Consider the following 19,605-nt stretch of genomic DNA (forward strand, 5'->3'; position numbering starts at 1 on the left):
CAAAAAGCTATCTCAGAGTTTTAAACTGTCAGTTTCAACTGTAAGGAATGCAATCAGGAAATGGAAGGTCACAGGCACAGTTGTTGTTAAACCCAGGTCTGGCAGGCCAAGAAAAATACAGGAGCGGCATATGTGCAGGATTATGAGAATTTACAGACAACCCACAGATCACCTCCAAAGACCTGGAAGAACATCTTGCTGCAGATGGTGTATCTGTACATCGTTCTACAATTCACTGCAATTTACACAAAGAACATCTGTATGGCAGGGTGATGAGAAAGACACTCATCAAAGGCTATAGGAGGTGTCTAGAGGCTGTTAATATTTGCAAAAGGAGGCTCAACTAACTAAAAAACTTGATGTCACTGCTGAAATACTACTGTTTCCATAAAGCATGTCATATATTAAAAGGAAGTTGCTACTTTGAAAGCTCAGCCAATGATAAACAAAAATCCAAAGAATTAATAGGGGTTCCCAAACATTTTTATATGACTGTAGCTGCATCTTCTCCTCTCACCTGTAGGCATGCTTATAATAATTGTGTCTCATAAAAAAGTTTTTCAGCAGTCCAAGTGTTCCACACTGTTGACAGTGATACGAGCAGTGATGTTGAGGTGCCTCTCATCAGCAGTTATGACAAAGTGAATCTGCCTTCAGTCAGTAAAACTGGAAAAGACAGTGAAAGCGAAATTGAGTGTGATGAATCCAAATGTGACGCTCGCTCTGTATTTGCATCTTTATACTTTTTACACTTCCGACTGTGTACTTTTGATGTTTTGCACGTTTTACACAGTAAAAAATAAAAATGTAATTCTTTGAGCGAAAAAATGCAATACTTTTTACATGCTTTTGTACAGGAAAAAAGGACAACATATTTGATCCATCCATCCATCCATTTTCCAACCCGCTGAATCCGAATACAGGGTCACGGGGGTCTGCTGGAGCCAATCCCAGCCAACACAGGGCACAAGGCAGGAACCAATCCTGGGCAGGGTGCCAACCCACCGCAGAACATATTTGATAATTTCTGTTAATAAATAAGCAAAGAATTCTGATCTTTGGCATTATATGCAATAGTGTACTAATGCAAGGTGACTTTTTAATGTCTACACATACTGTAAGTTTTTATATAAGGTTAATAATTTTTGCAAGATGACACTCTGATTGTATCAGTATTGGTATCAGTATCAGCAATACTGGCCTCAGTATCACCCGGTATCGGATCATAAAGAAGATCAACAGTATCGCCCATCACTAGTTACCTCTGCTGTTTGGAATATGTTTGGCTTTAGGATAACAGTACAAGCCATTTCCAAGTTGCTTATCTTTTGTAAACTGGTGACAGGGAGGCCCGGACAAAATTATTAAAGTTTACTTTGAATATAAGATTAATCTGTTTACTTATTTGATGATATAATTGAATTTCAAATGTTTAATATTCAAAGTTTCTTGTCACTGGGACATTTGTTAGTAAACTAAACAGCTCCACAATGACCTTGCAGCATCTTACTCCTGTGATGTGCATTATAATGCATCATCTGGAGAAACTACATTATCTTCAAATTGGCTTTTATTGGTTTGAATATCTTTTTTTGTTCTTTTCTAGACATGATACACTGCATAATGATCACCATATATCCAAAACCAGAGACAAAATCAACAGAATAATGAATTAAAGTTGACGTCTTTTAGTACTGGCAGGTGCATAGTGTCACATTGCACCTTCAAAAGAACGTGCTCTCTCAGCTTCTCACATGAAGAATCCTTCCCATAAAGGTGGTCATCCAAGGCAGTATCCCTTCATGCTTGACAGATAAAATGTGCCACTACTTGAGTGACATGATGAAGTAGTAAAATACAATTGTAGTTCATTCAAAGCCTGCGGCCCAAAAGAGTAGTCATGGGAATGGGTGAAAGATCCTATTCTCCTTTAAATCCTAGGCAAAAGTAATACACAAAAACAAAACCCTAAAACACAAACAATTTAAATAACTGAACAAGAAACACTAGTAGATCTTGAAAGGTGACATTTGCAATGATACAGTGGTATTAAAGGCTAGAGAAATTATAATATCCAACCTCCACTTTTTTACTTCCCCTGCTTCGTTCACCCTGTGACTACTATGTAATTACAGCTGCTTTTTAACAGACACAAATAGAAGGAGCCAGTTGTAAACAGCAGGTAAAATTAGGGCATTCCATTCCATTCCATTCCCAGCCAATTCCTATCAAATACATCCCCAAATCAAGGCAAAGAACAGCCGTTCAATCTGTTTTCTTTTTGATTTTCCATATTTAAATTTCTTCTCATCTTAATTCTAGTAAGATCAAATTGATGTTTTTGTGCTTCTTCCATATTAAGGGACCTGGTTATCTGCCTTTTTTATTGGTTATTTATCTGTAGCACATACAGTATTATTATCTATTTGCTTCCTCCTTGTTGCTAACTGCCCCTTTCTTTTTTTGTAGGTGGCTCCATTCCACTACAGGGTGTTGTTGTTGCACAAAGTTCTGAATATTTGAACGGATCCAACAGAGTTGTGTTGGATGGGTTGCTAAACAATGAAGAGTGCAGAACTTTGCTACAACTGGCAAATGTAAATGATAAGTGTTGCATGCCTGTCTATTTGTCCAAGCATGAGTGAAGATGGTGCATTCATGTAACCTATATTTGATTTCTAAAAGACTGCTGCTGCTGCCGGAGATGGTTACCGTGGACGTCGTTCCCCCCACACTCCTCATGAGAATTTCCAGGGACTGACGCTGCTACGGGCTGCTAGGGTATGTCATTTGGCCTTGTTTGTGCATGTATATTTTTCTTCTAACCTGATAAAATAGTAAATGCCCTGTCAGAAATGGTGGAAATTCCCTTTCACTGGTTAATGGCAGCAGTCCGATGAACGTCATTTTGCCGTATGTGATGCCTGTAATATTGTTGCCATTACAATATTTTGGATAATATCTCCATTCTTATGTTACACACAATTAATATGTAAAGTTCTGGTTACTTTTTCTTGACAATAAGGAGCACAACTTAGCTTAATATCCTAATTTCTGAATCAGGGCTGCCAAAGTAAAAAATAACATTACATAAAGTACTGTATAATAGAGATAGGAATTCAGGTCTTATAAGCTCTTATTATATCTAGTCTATAGTCTTTGTATAGTTTAGAAAGCCTTCTCTCCAACTACCTAGTTAAACTGATTTTATTAAAATTAAGGGAATTGATTTTTTTAAATTGAATTCAGTCTCTGTGGCATAATTACTAAGAATTTATCCTGGTGTTACGACCATACTGTAGGAAACGTCAGTTCATAAATTAGTAAAAGCATGTGTGAGTTTTCTATATGATATTGCCTTCCTGATTTAAGTTTTACAGTGTTGGTAGTACAGTTTTTTCTATCCCAGTGTATTCCCTTTTGTGTGAAACAAGACAATATGAATGTTCATATCTAATACATTACACTTTTTGCTTCTTTAAATGGTTTATAACCTTTCTGAATTATGCTTTGTCATCAGTGGTATACATTTATTCTATTTTTATGCTTTCTCAACATATTCTCATGTACCTTTCCAGTTTTTGGGTTATAGCTAGTTTTACGACTTAAAAACTGTAGGTTAGGACTTTGGTAAAAGAGCTCTCCTTTGTTTTTTTTTTATTTTGTACTTTATAGTGTCAAGGCCACTGGCTTCAATTGATACTTTAATTTTGGCATTGCCCATTTTCTCTGAGGTTTTATGAAATGTTTACATAAGGCTTCACGCAAAAGTGTTATGCTTTTTGAAACTTCTGAATTCTTGCTGGATAACAGAGTAAACATTGTCACAGGTTGTCTGGCTGGCAATGACTCGTTGAGGTTAGAAAAAACATAGTGTGGAAGTATGACAGGCAATTGCCACATGAGGGTCTGTACTACTAGTTTAGTTGGGATAAGGACTGACAAAACAGGAAGGTAGTGCAGGAAAATACTGACACAAAGAATAACACTGAGTGAAATGTGGGAGAGCTTGTGGTGCTCTTTTTTGGGCAGTTGGCAAGTGGGCAAGTCATCCCACCTAATAAACTGAACTATACCTACTGTATATAGCCAAATCAGTGAGGCAACTCAAATTTGATTTACCATTACTTAGTTGATACTTTTATGTTCAACCTTTTATATGAGCAATGCTGCACATCCTCTCTCTGACACATTAACACTGAGTATTTTCAGCCAAAAAATTATTCAGCAGAAGTATGTCAAAAAATGCTGTAGCATAATGCCTCACTGTGACTATGGCTGCCAAGGCAGAACTTTTCTTTGTTTTTAATTTTTTTGTGTGTGTGTTTTCAGGCAAATGTTTGTGTGTGTACTTATTTATTTATTTTCCCATTTATTTATTTAATGACAATAAAAAAGTCAAATTCCCTCCTTGGGACATATAAAGTTCTATCTATCTATTTATATATCTATCTTTTGTGCATTATGTTTACTAAAAAAAACTAATATTAATAAAGATATGGACTTTGGAAGCTTTTGTTCAAGCTTAGCATGGCATATAGATACAAACCTTGTTCCAAAATACGGTACATTTTCCTTGCAAACATGCTCAAGAAAAAATGTTAAAAGCATGGTTAGTTATTTTTTACCATATATCTTAAAGTCAAAAACTGAAATATGCTTCTCTGATAAATAACAGATCCTGTTTTCTGGCAAGTTATAAGCTTCACAGTAATTGACCCAGTGAGTACATAATTGCTTTAGTGTTGGCCTTTGTCCGAGTACCACAGGAGTCACTATCATACTTTATGGGTAAAAAATACAAAAGTGTTAAAGGAGCATTATGTACACAATTAATCTGAAAAAAGCCATGTCATGAAAATTAAAAAAAATATTTTAAGGATACCAATGAGAAAGCGGTTAAAATGCATTACTCGGGAAAAGGGATCAAGAAAACATTAAAAGTATTTGGATTTACATCTGTTGGCTAAGTAACCAAGAACTGGCAGCTCTATTCCACCATCCATCCACTGCTTAGAAAAGAAAGTTTATCAAAATCAGGACCAAACACAATAATGATTTATGAGTTCTGGGTTGATGGATGCTGCCAACAATAATCCTGGAATACCTACAGATTTCAGGGGTTGAGAGTGAAATAAATGTGGAAGATCCAAACTTCTATATAAGATCAGCCTGTACAGCAGAGTGTCAGAAAAGCCTGCAGTTTACCAAAAGAAGATATAGAAAAAGATTTAAAGTGCTAAATGTGGCTCAAACCTAATACTGCACATTTTTGTGAAATATTGTACCTACAGTGGAGTTTTCTTATGGGCATTATAAACTGTTTCTTCTCAGCAGAGATTGGGCAACGTTTTAGTCTTGAAGGAAAAGATAGAGCACAATACCAATATATTGTCTTCTTAAAAAAAATTACTTTGCTTTTCAGCAGGACACCAACTGCAAAAGGCCAAAGAAACAATTGAATAGTTAGAATAAAAAGGTTAATGTCCTTGATAGATGCAGTCAAAATCCCAACCTCGAACCATTTTGATAATCTGTGTCATAGTTTTTAAATGGCAGCATGGAATGAGATAGATCAGTCTGGTCAAGATGAAATTGCAAAAATCATACTTAGCAAGGGCAGAAAGCTGGTGAACACATACTGTACCTCGGAAGATTTAAATCTTTCACTACAAGAAAATCTGGACAAACCAGATAATGATTTATAGGTTCTGAGAATGTATGCAAGCAGCCTTCAGTACTTCTGCTGACAAATAACTAATTAAGCTTGTAAGTTTGTTCACCTTGAGCAGTGTGTATTTTTGCTATAAAATACACATTGGAACAAGATGTGTAACCATTGGTTGTAATCCAGCAACACTTGAAAACTTTAAAATTATCTGAAAAATTATGTTTAGTACTTTATAAATGTATATTTCTATGTACATATTAAATGGTGTTTTTACATTCATCATTGTGTTTATATATATATATACAGTATATCCATCCATCCATCTTCTAACCCGTTGAATCTGAACACAGGGTCACGGGGGTCTGCTGGAGCCAATCTCAGCTAACATAGGGCACAAGGCAGGAACCAATCCTGGGTAGGGTGCCAACCCACCGCAGGACACACACACAAACACACCAAGCACACACTAGGGCCAATTTAGAATCACCAATCCACCTAACCAGCATGTCTTTGGACTGTGGGAGGAAACCAGAGCGCCCGGAGGAAACCCACGCAGACATGGGGAGAACATGCAAACTCCACGCAGGGAGGACCCAGGAAGCGAACCCGGGTCTCCTAACTGCGAGGCAGCAGCGCTACCACTGCGCCACCGTGCCCTTATATACAGTATATCACTGTTTTTTGTGTTAACTCTACTTCATGTGCAAATGTGTAGACTGCATGCTAGACTTGTAAATTAAGCATGCTACTGTATATATGAGTAAATTTAAAATGTTAAATTGAGGCCTTCACAGAAACCTTTTGCTAGACTGGTTACTAGCACTACATAATTACACTCATTCGTACCTAGTCTGTTTTGCACTAAATATGTATATTGCAAGTCATAAAGACATTATCAATATTACACCAACTTTGAATATTTCATAAACCCAATTTGTTTCCTTTTCCTCTATGACTTCCTTTTTAAATGTTTGCCCCAAAATGTTTACTTTATGTCAAGCTAATCCCACAATCCCTCCTCTGCTCTGGCCAGTAATAATTGGGAACTGTAGTATATATCGAAAGCATATAAAACCTTATTTAAATTTCAGCAGGAAGGCACTGAAACATCCTTATTTTTAATTATTTTTAAATATATATATATATATTCAGTCATTTACACTTAAATATTATTGGTTGCAAGCTATAATATAAGTTGAAAAGAATGTCTAACATGATTTGTTTTTGTTATTCTTCACTGTTCAACTAAAGCTGAAATTTCAATACATGTGTGCAAACTTTTGACCCCCATTTTACCTAGCAAATATGCAATAGATAGTGTGGATCAGATTCATTCATATGGTGAAAAAAATGAATGTAGACATTGTTCAGTAATAACATAAACATCGGTGCCTTCTGTTCTTTTGGCAAAGCCCTCTCTTTGAGGTCCTGTTTATCTTGTAAAGTATACAAAAGTCTCAGAGGTCACCTTCAGAAGTCACTCTCCAGTCCACTGGTCAGGTTGCAAGGGATTGCCAGCTCCTTTTCCTTTCCGTTACCACAAATCATAAAATGCAACTTTTCCATCATAGTACAGACCCTAATTAGCCCTCTTTAAAAGTAGTTTACTAAGCCATTTAAAGGACAGCTCCCATTAAAGAGTCAAATCATACTTTTACACTTACCAGGATGTGGCAGTCACCTGTTGTTAGCCCTGTTCCCACTACAACATACTCTCTAAGAGCCTTTTGTGCAGTTCAGCTCCCCATTCTCTTTTCTTTCATAAATTACCACTTCAGATGATTATTATTTGCTAATCTTCACTGTTGATTACCTCTCAGCTACGGTTTGCTTTACTATTTTTCTCTGAACCTTGGTTACTTGGTTGCCTCATGTAATTTAATTGCTGTTGGAAGCATTTTATTTTTCTCACAAATTATTATTTGTTGTTCTGATCCCTTCAACACCTCCCTCCCACACAAACTTCCATTAGTGTAAATATGATCTAATGATTCTCCCTCTCACTACACTAGCTCCCTGTTTAACTCAGATGAAAACTAATTTATCTATATAGATGAATTTTGTAATTGAAAGTTCCCTAGTCACCCAAAAGCAGGAACCTCCACCGCCAAAGCTGGTTTCCAGTTTTTTTTTTTTTAACCTTAATCTCTTACTACTTTCAATTGAGATTATTTCACCTTTATTAATATAAAGCTAACATTTTAGGGCTTTTTCTTTTTCCTACACTGCAAATGTATCATGACCACCAAATTGATTACTGGAATTTGTCTTACCCTGAAAATAAAATGGAATGTATTCAGTAGTTTGCCCATTGCCATATTAAAGTTGATGTGTAAAAGAAGAATCTTTATTTCAGGATTCTTTAACAATAGATAACTTTATTTTGTTACAGAATTTTTTACATGTCAAATGCTGATGTATGCAGCTATTGTCTATAAATAAGACAACATCTTTGCAGCTAATGATATCACAGTAGTCTTTTGCCCCATGAACCTGAATTATACAAAGCAGACACAGATGATGGGAGAGTGTATGAATGTGTACATGTATACAGTATCTTAAAGGGTAAAACATACAAACAAGAATCCTGGTATTTCTTTTGTACATATTTAAAATTGCACTCATCAGATTTAGACTTGAAACAGCATAGAGTACGCTTTATGTGCAACATATGTAAGCTATCTAAAAGGTACTTATCACATCTGGTGTTGCTAGGTAAACAAAGATTAATATTTAATTTATTTTTATTGGTACTTTTCTCAGCTTTCTCTGGATGGTGCAATCAACCAGTCTGACATACAACTCTATTTAAATGCTACAGATCGTGTGCGTCGTCTCCTCCAGTCCTATTTCAACAGCCCTACTCCCCTGTATTTCTCTTTTTCTCATCTGGTGTGTCGAACTGCCATCACAGGTATTTACTTACTTATGTCAACCTATTTTATATATTGATTGATAAAAAAATGTGTGTTTTTTATGTGCCATTTTTATGACTGTTCTCATTTAAGTATATGTATTAGCTGTTGTTAATGCCTTCCTGTCTAGGCCAACAAGAAGGCAGGATAGACTTATCTCACCCAGTCCATGCTGATAACTGCCTTCTCGATGCCGAGAGTCAGGAATGCTGGAAAGAACCTCCAGCGTATATTCACAGGGACCTCAGGTGCACATTTCCTTCTCTATCCATATTTTTTTAACATATTATTATAAATACAGTCATATGAAAATGTTTGGAAACCCCTCGTAATTCTTTGGATTTTTGTTTATCATTGGCTGAAATTTCAAAGTAGCAACTTCCTTTTAATATATGACATGCCTTATGGAAGCGGTAGTATTTCAGCAGTGACATTAAGTTTATTGGATTAACTGAAAATATGCAATATGCATCAGAACACAATTAGACAGGTGCATAAATTTGGGTACCCCGACAGAGATATTACATCAATACTTAGTTGAGCCTCCTTTTGCAAATATTACAGCCTCTGGATCTATTTGCCTCCTATAGCCTTTGATGAGTGTCTTGATTCTGGATGGAGGTATTTTTGACAATTCTTCCATACAAAACCTCTCCAGTTCAGTTAAATTTGATGGTTGCAGAGCATGGACAGCCTCCTTCGAATCATCCAATAGATATTCAATGATATCTAAGTCAGGGGACTGTGACGGCCATTCCAGAACATTGTACTTCTCCCTCTGTAGATTTTGAACTGTGTTTTAAGTTATTGTCTTTTTGGAATATCCAACCCCTGTGAAACTTTAACTTTGCGTGACTGATGCTTGAACATTATCCTGAAGAATTTGTTGACATTGGGTTAAATTCATCCGACCCTTGACTTTAACAAGGCCCCCAGTCCCTGAACTAGCCACACAGCCCCACAGAATGATGGAACCTCCACCAGTAGGTTGCAGATGTTTTTCTTGGAATGCGGTGTTCTTCTTCCACTATGCAAAGCGCTTTTTGTTATGACCAAATAACTCAATTTTTGTCTCATCAGTCCAAAGCACTTTGTTCCAAAATGAATCTTGCTTGTCTAAATGAGCATTTGCATACAACAAGCGACTCTTTTTGTGGCGTGAGTGCAGAAAGGGCTTCTTTCTCATCACCCTGCCATACAGATGTTCTTTGTGCAAATTGCTCTGAATTGTAGTATGATGTACAGATACACCGTCTGCAGCAAAATGTTCTTGCAGGTCTTTGGAGGTGATCTGTGGGTTGTCTGTAACTATTCTCACAATCCTGCGTGTATGCCGCTCCTGTATTTTTCTTGGCCTGCCAGACCTGGGTTTAACAGCAACTGTGCCTGTGGCATTCCATTTCCTGATTACATTCCTTACAGTTGAAACTGACAGTTTAAACCTCTGAGTTAGCTTTTTGTAGTCTTCCCCTAAACCATGATACTGAACAATCTTTGTTTTCAGATCTTTTGAGAGTTGCTTTGAGGATCCCATGCTGTCACTCTTCAGAGGAGAGTCAAAGGGAAGCACAACTTGCAATTGACCACCTTAAATACCTTTTCTCATGATTAGACACACCTGTCTATGAAGTTCAAGGCTTAACGAGCTAATTCAACCAATTTGGTGTTGCAAGTAATCTGTATTGAGCAGTTACATGCGTTCAAATCAGCACAATTACAAGGGGACCCAAATTTTTGCCCAGCCAGTTTTTCACATTAGATTTAATTTCATACAACTAAATACTGCTTCACTAAAAGTCCTTGCTCGGAAAACACCCCAGTACTCAGATGTTCCTAGGAAATGAAAGACATACCACTGTTATCTTTTTGTTGAAAGTAGAGTAAATTATTATGCAGGAATGAGGGATTCCTAAACTTTTTCATATGACTGTATTATGAGTGAATCTCATTGTATAAAAAGTATATTTTGAAGTCAAAAGATTTATTTCAAATGAGGGTCATACCTAGTATGTGTTTATTGATTGAACTGGAATTTGTGAACTGTTATTATTGTGAAAAATTTTAGAAACGTGCCCTTTACTTATAACTTACCTTAAGCAAACACTCTTTCTTCTGTTTTTTTTTTTTGTGTTTTTTTTGTCATTTAACATTTAGATCTTGGTGAAAGTCAGTTACAAGCTACAAAAAGAATAACACCTCACATACACACATCATATCATTATATACTGTGCATGTTTTTGTATATATAGTGATTGAAGACACCACTCATTGTCAGTATAGCCTAGAGCTAAATACTAAATTAATCCAAATCCATCCATTTGTTCATTTTGAATATGCTTTCTTCATTAATTTATATTGAGCATTTTGCAGGAAAGAAAGGTGCATCATGGTGGTTAATCCAAAAGGCATTCAAAATAATGGAATGCATTAGTTAGAACCAGGTGAGAGTTTCTTGCCGCAACTATCGCTTCCGTATCAAAAAACTTATTATGATCATGGTTCGCCCAGAAAATTAAAAAATACTGCTAAAGAAGGCCATTGAAAATACGATGCAGGGAAGTATTTGGTTCTGGTTGTGCCAGTTAGGGGCTCGTTCAATAGAGAGAAGACATTTACAAATGAATTCACAACAAATAATGAGAAAGCAAATGAAAAATAACAACTAGCCCTGCCACCTTAAACATATTTCATTGATACAAACTGTGTTTGGCTTCCTATAGTGCAATCCTGCAGTGTTTTGTCATGTAGGATGATGTTCTGTTTGTTGTAGTCTGTTGCTTATGCACACTCATGCATATTTGTTGTAGGTCAAAAATAATGTGGGTGTATTGGTTTTCTGTGTGTGTGAGCTCAAGTGATTACTGGTGCCACCTTTCATGTGTTTAATTGATTCAACGTGCATTTGGCTTACTACACTTGTTACAGTGCAATCCCGCATTGCTTAGGATAAATTTCTGTTTAAGCTATTGCTTATGCACTCTCAGGCATATTTGTTGTGAATTGAAAATAAGGTGGCCTTTACTTGTATTGTAATCCTGCATCAGCCCCTAGTGAATATCCAGCATAAATGCCCCGAAATACAATATCCTGGTACCAACCTTGTATTATCTCCAACTTTGTCATACATTTTTACTAAAAGTGACAGAGGGCACACAGATTTTAAAAAGAGCCCTCTTCATAGTGTATGTTTATTTTAGTAATTAAATGAATAATATTAATGCAGTTCAAATTATGATACTGTTCTACACAGCTGAGTGTAAGTAGGCAAATTCAACATTAAAATGATAACTTTTACCATTGCAGTATATAAACTAAACCCACAACTTGTTTATCAAAGGGAATACATTTACAGAAATAAATAAATAAAGCAAACCCATGAGTCCTATTTGCTGAGCTGGTTTATCAACTTTGCTACTTCAGAATGCCACCAAGACGTACTTCCAGTTACCTCTAATTTCTTCTTTTAATCTCTGTTTGCACTACTAGTCATTGGAGTCATTTCCCAGATCTTTTTCTTTTTCTGAGTTCAGATAAGCTGTTAAACCTCACCCAAATGGGAAACCTCACTCTGGGAAAGCCTTGGAATCTGTTGTGGTAATGGGTGCTCCAAGAAATTCCAAAAGCCATCTTAGTAGAGCAGCTTCAGGGGATGCTGTAACTAAGACTCAAAACCTTACTATTCAAGTGACAGAGTGGCTGCAGGCTTTTCTTCCAAACATTTTCTTAATTTCTTTTCAATGATCTGTTCAAACCACCTTGCTCTCTGCAGTCTCAGGAATTACCAATAATACTAGTTCTAGTTTTCTGTTCTACATAATTTCTTATTTGTAGCAGTTTTTTTGTTGTAGATTAGGCTTACAATTGCACAGTGATATAAAGCAGTGTGGTTTTGAATTATCATTATTAGAAACTGTGGAACAAACTAAAATATCCACTGTATAACTTTTATTTTTATCTTTGTACTTACTGATTTGGCCGTATGTTCCAATGGAAACATTACACTAAATGCCAACATGCTGATCTATTGAGTGTTTTTGAAGCATTCACTAAATAATTAATTTACAGTGTGTAAGGAGAGCACCAACTTTTTAAAGACCTGGGGATTTTTAAAATTGCTGTTGAAAACATTGTGATAGTTGTCACTAGTCCCATTGAGTTTTAAATACCACCTATAGAAAACAAAAGTTCTGTCCATGTAGTTCTGTCCCTTTTACACTACTAAACCAACATTATATTTGAGATTTGTTACACCTCCAATCCAACTCCTTTTGATTGTTATATTTAAAATGTCACCTGAAATCAGAAAAACATGAAAAATGTTGGAGCCTGGGGATTACATCATCATTATGGACAATCAAGGTTTTTAATTATTTCACAATGGTTAAGGTAGTCCCTCTTAAATCCTTTCAAATTTCTATTTTTGTTATATCTGGTTATATTCTGATTGGAAAAAGATAAAACAGAATGAATACATAAATTGTTGCCATTGTATAGTTATGCAGTGAAGTTGTACAGTTTTACCACTAGATGGCATGTTGTTCAAAGATGGATAAACTGTCCATCCTATGTTGCTTTACCACTTTTTCCCATGGAGTGCAATTTGGTACTGCAGCATAACATTTATCTTACTTCCATGAACACTTATACCATCTCCTTTCACTTACTCATTCTTGTTCCTATATATTCCTGATCTTTCCTAACCATTATATCACTGCCTTCTTCTTTCAGTGCTATTTTATATTTGAACAATGACTTTGAAGGAGGAAACTTGATTTTCACTGCTAGAGATGGCAAAACAGTCACAGTAAGAGTTTATGTTTAATTATGTCCTTTTTATGTTTTTCATTTCTTTACTGACCTACACTCCTCTTTCTTTTATCATATCTCTTTCCATTTTCTTATTCCTTTGTTGAGGTTGTTCCTTGTATTTAGTCCTGGGTTATTTGTCATGATTTCTTTTTTTTTGGCTTTGTTTTAGCTCTTTTATTCCATTCATTAATTTTCACAAACCAATGAAGTGGCAAAGGGTGTATTCCAAATAAATTCCATTTGGTGGAGTTCCAATCTAGACCAGGGACTTTTTTTAATGTATAAGTTGAGAAACAAAATACAGCATGGCCTTCCAAAGTATGTCTTTTTATACCTCTTCCCCTTTGCTTTTAGGCAGAGGTGAGCCCCCACTGTGGTCGACTTGTTGCCTTCACATCCGGCTCACAAAATCCTCATGGAGTCCGTGCTGTGACATCCGGTCAGCGGTGTGCAGTGGCGCTGTGGTTTACACTGGACGAAAGTCGCTCTGATGAGGTACATAGTAGACTTGCTGCTGTATCATGCTTTTTTTGTGCTTCATCAATACTTTGAGAGTTTTTTGAACATTTTTGTGACATTTTTGTTAATTTTTATGTTATATTAAAAAAATTGTAGGAGTAGGACTTGTAATGTATTTTGTTTGTTTACAGGAGCGTAAAGAAGCTGAACAGCTAATTAATGAATTACCAGAGGAAGAAGACAGCAATGAGAAGCAAGTACCAGAACCCCCTCAGGCATTAGGTCGGACAGTGAGGGGAAGATCCGAGACAAAGGGGACTAGAGATGAATTGTGAGGACTACCTCTGTTATGGGCCGGGCGTTATAGGATTGTCCAAAAGAAACCAGCATGAACTGTGGTCCCCTTATTATCTGATGGTTGGCAGGAACTGAGACCAGGGAAAAGTCAGGGAAACTGCACTATTTTTCAGTAGAGGACAATTCAGGGTTTTATTTCTTTGTACCTTGTACAAATGTAATAAAGTGTAATTAAAGTATGCCTGTTGCAGTTCATATTTTATCATTATTTTCATCTTTTCACCTTTTTCCAATGGTTTCAGCCTGACATCATTCAGCCCCAGTTTTCTCTGTCTCTGCCTTTATAACTCTCCCTCCTCCTCCCTTTTAATCCTTCCACTCTATGACGTGCTCCAGATTACTGGCTAATCCTGATTTAACTGCAGTACTAGGATTAAAGCGCTGTAAATTTCATCACTAAGGTAAGCCTGTCAGTCTCTCTCTCTGTATTTGGATAAATGTCTGGTATGTTACTTTTGTCATCAATACACTTACAGAAAGAATTTACAATTACATTTGCACTGCAGTGAGCTGGGCTTTAAGAATAGCTGATATTGGTGGGATGCATTTGTATTTGAATACAGTACTCTGCTTACAAGTCAAGAAATCTAGAAGTCACACCACCTTTAAGTCACATTAAGGATTCATTTTGCTACGTATTATATTTTAAAACAAACATTAATTATACCTTTCTGTCAGCTGTAGCCACTATCATCAGTACAATCTGAGCAGAAGGTGGCAGCATAAAGCATGGATTGGGGCAAAACTAAAGTAGATAAATTGGAAAATATAAACCAACTGATGATCAACTATTAGCCAACTCAGTCAAATCTGTTTTATGCACAAAGTACAGAAGATTACTTCTGGGCGCTGCAGGTCGTTAGTTCATTCAGCAAAGACAACTGCAGGCCGAAATTCTATTTTATAGTGATGCAGCCGTTCCAGCTGCCCAATAGCCAATTCAACCTGGAATTTGTGCAGAGGGTCGTCATATTGATATGGGAAGCCTGTAGCATTTAAAGAGAGTGCAGATAATGGCAGCTAACAATCTTTTCAGTAGCAGGGACAAATGATGGCCGATTGCTGATATAGCCACCTAATGCCAGCTGCTCAAGGTAGCACGCATGTCAGGGTTGTGGAGTTGTTTGTATAAGTAAAGTAATTCATTAGGTCTTGGAAGGTGCACTCCAGAGACTAATAATGATACAAACCTCCTTAATATTGAGATGAGTATGAAACAATTAAAATTTATGATTTATGGGTGGCACGGTGGCGCTGCTGCCTTGCAGTTAGGAGACCCGGGTTCGCTTCCCAGGTCCTCCCTGCGTGGAGTTTGCATGTTATCCCCGTGTCTGCGTGGGTTTCCTCCCACAGTCCAAAGACATGCAGGTTAGATTGCATTGGCGATCCTAAATTGTCCCTAGTGTGTGCCCTGCAGTAGGCTGGTGCCCTGCCCGGAATTTGTTTCCTGCCTTGAGCCCTGTGTTGGCTGGGATTGGCTCCAGCAGACCCCCATGACCCTGTAGTTAGGATATAGCAGGATGGATGTTGATTTATTCAGTGTATTATTTTTTTGTATTTAAGCTATTTCAACTTGAATCATTATATGAATTGTAAGAATATGTAATCACTTTGTAAAACACTTACCAAAGCTTGTTACATTGGAATAGTGCTATCAATGTGAGAGATAAGTAAGAAGGAAGAATAAAAGTGTCATGAGAAAAGAGGCTGCTAACATCCAAACAATATCTCTTGTCAAAATGTCCTAAAACAAAACATTGTGGCAAACTGCAATCTTATTCACAGTAAAAGTAGGGCTTTTCATCTCTATTGAAAAAGAAAAAAAAGGTTAGATGATAATGAAAAAGTATTGTCGAAGAGTACAGTCACAGCAGGAGTGTTACTGTAGTAACATTTTAAGTAGAATCCACAAAATGCAATGCTGAATGTAAGGTAAAACACTCCCTTGAAGGTATTAATAACCAAGTACATTGTTCATGCTTAACACAAGCTACATTTAGAGTTACATAAGAGTGGGACGTGCTGTAGGGCAGAGTCTGTGTGTGGTCAGTATTATGCTGGCTTTGGTTCTTAGGTACAACCTGCTAACATTTTGTGCTAAGAAAAGATTAAAGTAGAAAAGAACAGGGGAATGGCTTCATTGTATATTACTTTTTTACATTTAACCTTAGGGGAAAGTGGTGGTAAGAAACTAAGAAAAGATGTTTTTTTTTGCATATTCATTGTTGTGTGCACACAGTTGTACTGAATGTGTTCTGCTTGACTTATTATAGACTGCAGCTTTAAAAAACAACCACATGTTGATGAAGAAAGTGACCCTAAAAACTACCTACCATTTGCACCTATTTCTATTTATGAAAATTAGCTCCTGTTCAAACAGTGAAGATAAAAAAAGAGTGAGCAGCTTGTTAATAAGCACACTGACTGTCTATCCATCTGTTTTCCCAATGCAAATTTTTCATTACAGAATAACAGAGAACTGAAGCATATCGTATCAGTATTAGGTACAAGGGAGGAACCAACCCAGGACAGGATGCCAATCCATCATGAGACACACACCCTACCAATTAGAGTAATGAATTAACCTAAAATGAATATATCTGAAATGTGGGGGTACACCTGAGGTACCCAAAGAGAATCTATTAAGTATTCCAAGGGAGATTGAACAAGGATCTAACTCTTGGGTATGTAGCAGTGTAGTGTAATGCTAATCATTTGTACTAGTGTTCCACCCTTGATACATTCATCTTACTGTAATTCAATTTGTTATTTTATGGAGAAAACCCCATTAGGCAAGCTCATATTGCTATATACACTGAGTAGATGCAATTTCCAGCAACACAAATCATTATTGCCTATAATTGAAGTGTAATGTTCATATTTAATTGTATTTTTGTCTAGGAAAAACAAAGAAAAGGATGAGAGGAAAACGCTGCCTCTGTCATATTTTTCTTTATCATTTTAATAGTGACAGTAACTATATTTAATTAATTATAAAGCTCTCAATATTTATAAAGTTTTCCATAGTGTTACTTAACACTTAGCTCATTTAAAACTACTCTTTAGGAAACTATAAGTAGTGTTCTGCCAGGGACAAATAAAGAAGGGACTGAATGCCTATGTATTCAGAATATCCAAAAACCAAGCAAGCAGGAGTTGTTACCAAAGTTAAAATTACCAATGAAAACTACGCCCAATATACAATTCCAAAAATCTGGTGAAAAAGCAAGCAAAATGTTCTCAAATCCTTTAGTCAAAACTACACCATTAACACCATGGAAAATCTTTTTGTTATCCAGAATCTTAGCAACTAGGAAGTGCATGATGCTGACTGCTATACCATTGCAACAATGACATCACACAATGCAATTTCCAGTTGACACAAGGCTGCAGCATAATTAGTAATGGTACCCAAAAAACAACCACAATGGCAATGCCAATGAAAAGCCAAGATGGTTGAGTGCCAACACATGAAATTATTATTAGAACATTAGAATAATTTGAAATTCTCAAAATAATACAATAATTTGATTCCTCATAGTTCTGTTTTGTCACCGTGAGGAGGCAGGCAAGTAATATATATATTAAATGATCGGAGATAGATGTAAATCAAGTAGAGACAATACCAGAGAACCAGTCATACTGCCCTCTACGTTTGAAATGCTAACCAAGAAACTGAAGTAAAAAAACACTAGCCAGAAGCCAAAAACCAAAAATAACCTAAGGTGTTCAAACAATACTATATTAGCAAATACCTAAATATATCTAAATATAATACTGATGCTGGAGATAAGTTAAAAAATGAAAAGCATGATCACAACACATTTTAAGCCACTATTTGGGAAAAAATATGAACCAAATCCAGAGAAAAGTCAAAATTTACATAATAATGACACCTTGGTAATTGTATCCTAATATAATTGTACAGTAAAAAAAAATGAGATGATGTTCTGTATGACAGACTGCTTGCAGATGCTTTATTGTTATGCTATAACTACTACTACTACTATATATTTCTTATGTATTGACATCTACATTTATAGAAATGTGCACCATTCGACAAATTACACATAATACACTCTAAATCCTGATATTTTGTTCATAAATCCATATGAGTTACAAATACTGAAACTGTGAATTACTTATAGCAACGTTTGCCAAATTTCAGTTCTAGAGACTCTTATGGCTGTGGGATTTTATTAAAACCATTTTCATAATCAGTGCATCATTTGTACTTTTAATTGATGTCATTGTTTTTATTCTCTATTCTAATAAATTCTGAAATATCAGAAGTTTTACCAAAACTTTAAATGCCTAAGTTTTTTTGCCATTTTCATTTTAATTTATCCTTTTTTATAAAGTTTGCACCCTTAATTGTTTCCAACTGCTGACAACAGGGACTGCTAAAGAGGAACAATGACTTCAGTGCCATATTGCCTTGTCTGTCCAATTGTAAGAAACTTTTCTTAATGAACAGACAAGTAAAAATGCTACTGAAGTAAATACACATCATTAGCATTCAGAGTTGTTTATCCCGTGTCCATATTGCTCATTGCTAATTATCAACATTCAGATAAAATTAAGGAAGCAAATTTAAATTAAATGCTATTTAATGTAACAAATACAGTAGATATTTGGAATGTTAGTGAAAACTTAACTTCCCAGAGAAATCCTACCAAGTTACCAGACCAAGAGTCAAACCTAAGTCCTTGGACCTGCAATAATATGAACAATGGAAACAGGGCCGGGTCAGCTTGTTGAAGAACAAGATTTATTAGGTGCCATGAAGTCTAATCAGTGAAACAGGGATACCATCAAATAAGTGCTTGCTACGAAATAAAGTATTTTGATTGTAGCATTTAACCTACTGTGGAATGTAATTGCTTTGTGTATTGGCAACTATCTGCAGCCTTTCAGCCATTTTCTGTTTTATCATAAGCTCATTAAACAAATTTGAAAAAGCAGTTACTTGGGAAGTCAGTGATTTACGTTAATATACTCACAAACAAGGTTTGGTTGACCTAGTTCATTATGATTTCAGTTGCTGATTTAATTGACTTTATTTTTTGGATTTAAGGTTTACTTTGTTGCCCATTGTCATTTTTATAGAGCAATTTCTGTTGACAGATCAGTGTGAGAGCATTTGTGTTGCATATGATGCCCTCAGGGTGTTTTATCCTAACTTTTAAGAATATGGATTTTGTGCAATCATGGGTAAATTAGTACCTTAAGAAAGTATGTACTATTAAATATGTTACTGTAGTCTCTGAGGTTATAAAATTGTTTTTCAGCTTATTATTGAATTTTATTATTAGATATTTTTCTTGTAGATATTAAGTATAATAAAATAGCAAGGAATGCATCTGTGAAAATTAAAAGAGATAGGAGAAGAAA

The 19,605-nt window shown here is 35.9% G+C and overlaps 1 protein-coding gene across 1 annotated transcript in view; it reads left to right on the forward strand.

The window, feature by feature from the left end:
• p3h3 (prolyl 3-hydroxylase 3) overlaps positions 1–14,406 on the forward strand; it is a 31,230-nt gene extending 16,824 nt beyond the window's left edge. The window contains exons 9-15 of the mRNA XM_039763787.1: positions 2,470–2,597; positions 2,686–2,781; positions 8,435–8,585; positions 8,717–8,834; positions 13,315–13,390; positions 13,750–13,890; positions 14,046–14,406. Of these exons, the coding sequence (XP_039619721.1) occupies positions 2,470–2,597; positions 2,686–2,781; positions 8,435–8,585; positions 8,717–8,834; positions 13,315–13,390; positions 13,750–13,890; positions 14,046–14,189 (854 nt within the window). The 3' untranslated portion in view covers positions 14,190–14,406. The remainder of the gene's footprint in view (positions 1–2,469; positions 2,598–2,685; positions 2,782–8,434; positions 8,586–8,716; positions 8,835–13,314; positions 13,391–13,749; positions 13,891–14,045) is intronic.
• The last annotated feature ends 5,199 nt before the right edge of the window (positions 14,407–19,605 follow it).

Source organism: Polypterus senegalus, chromosome 9 (genome assembly GCF_016835505.1).
Source record: "Polypterus senegalus isolate Bchr_013 chromosome 9, ASM1683550v1, whole genome shotgun sequence".
Taxonomy (NCBI): Eukaryota; Metazoa; Chordata; class Cladistia; order Polypteriformes; family Polypteridae; genus Polypterus; species Polypterus senegalus.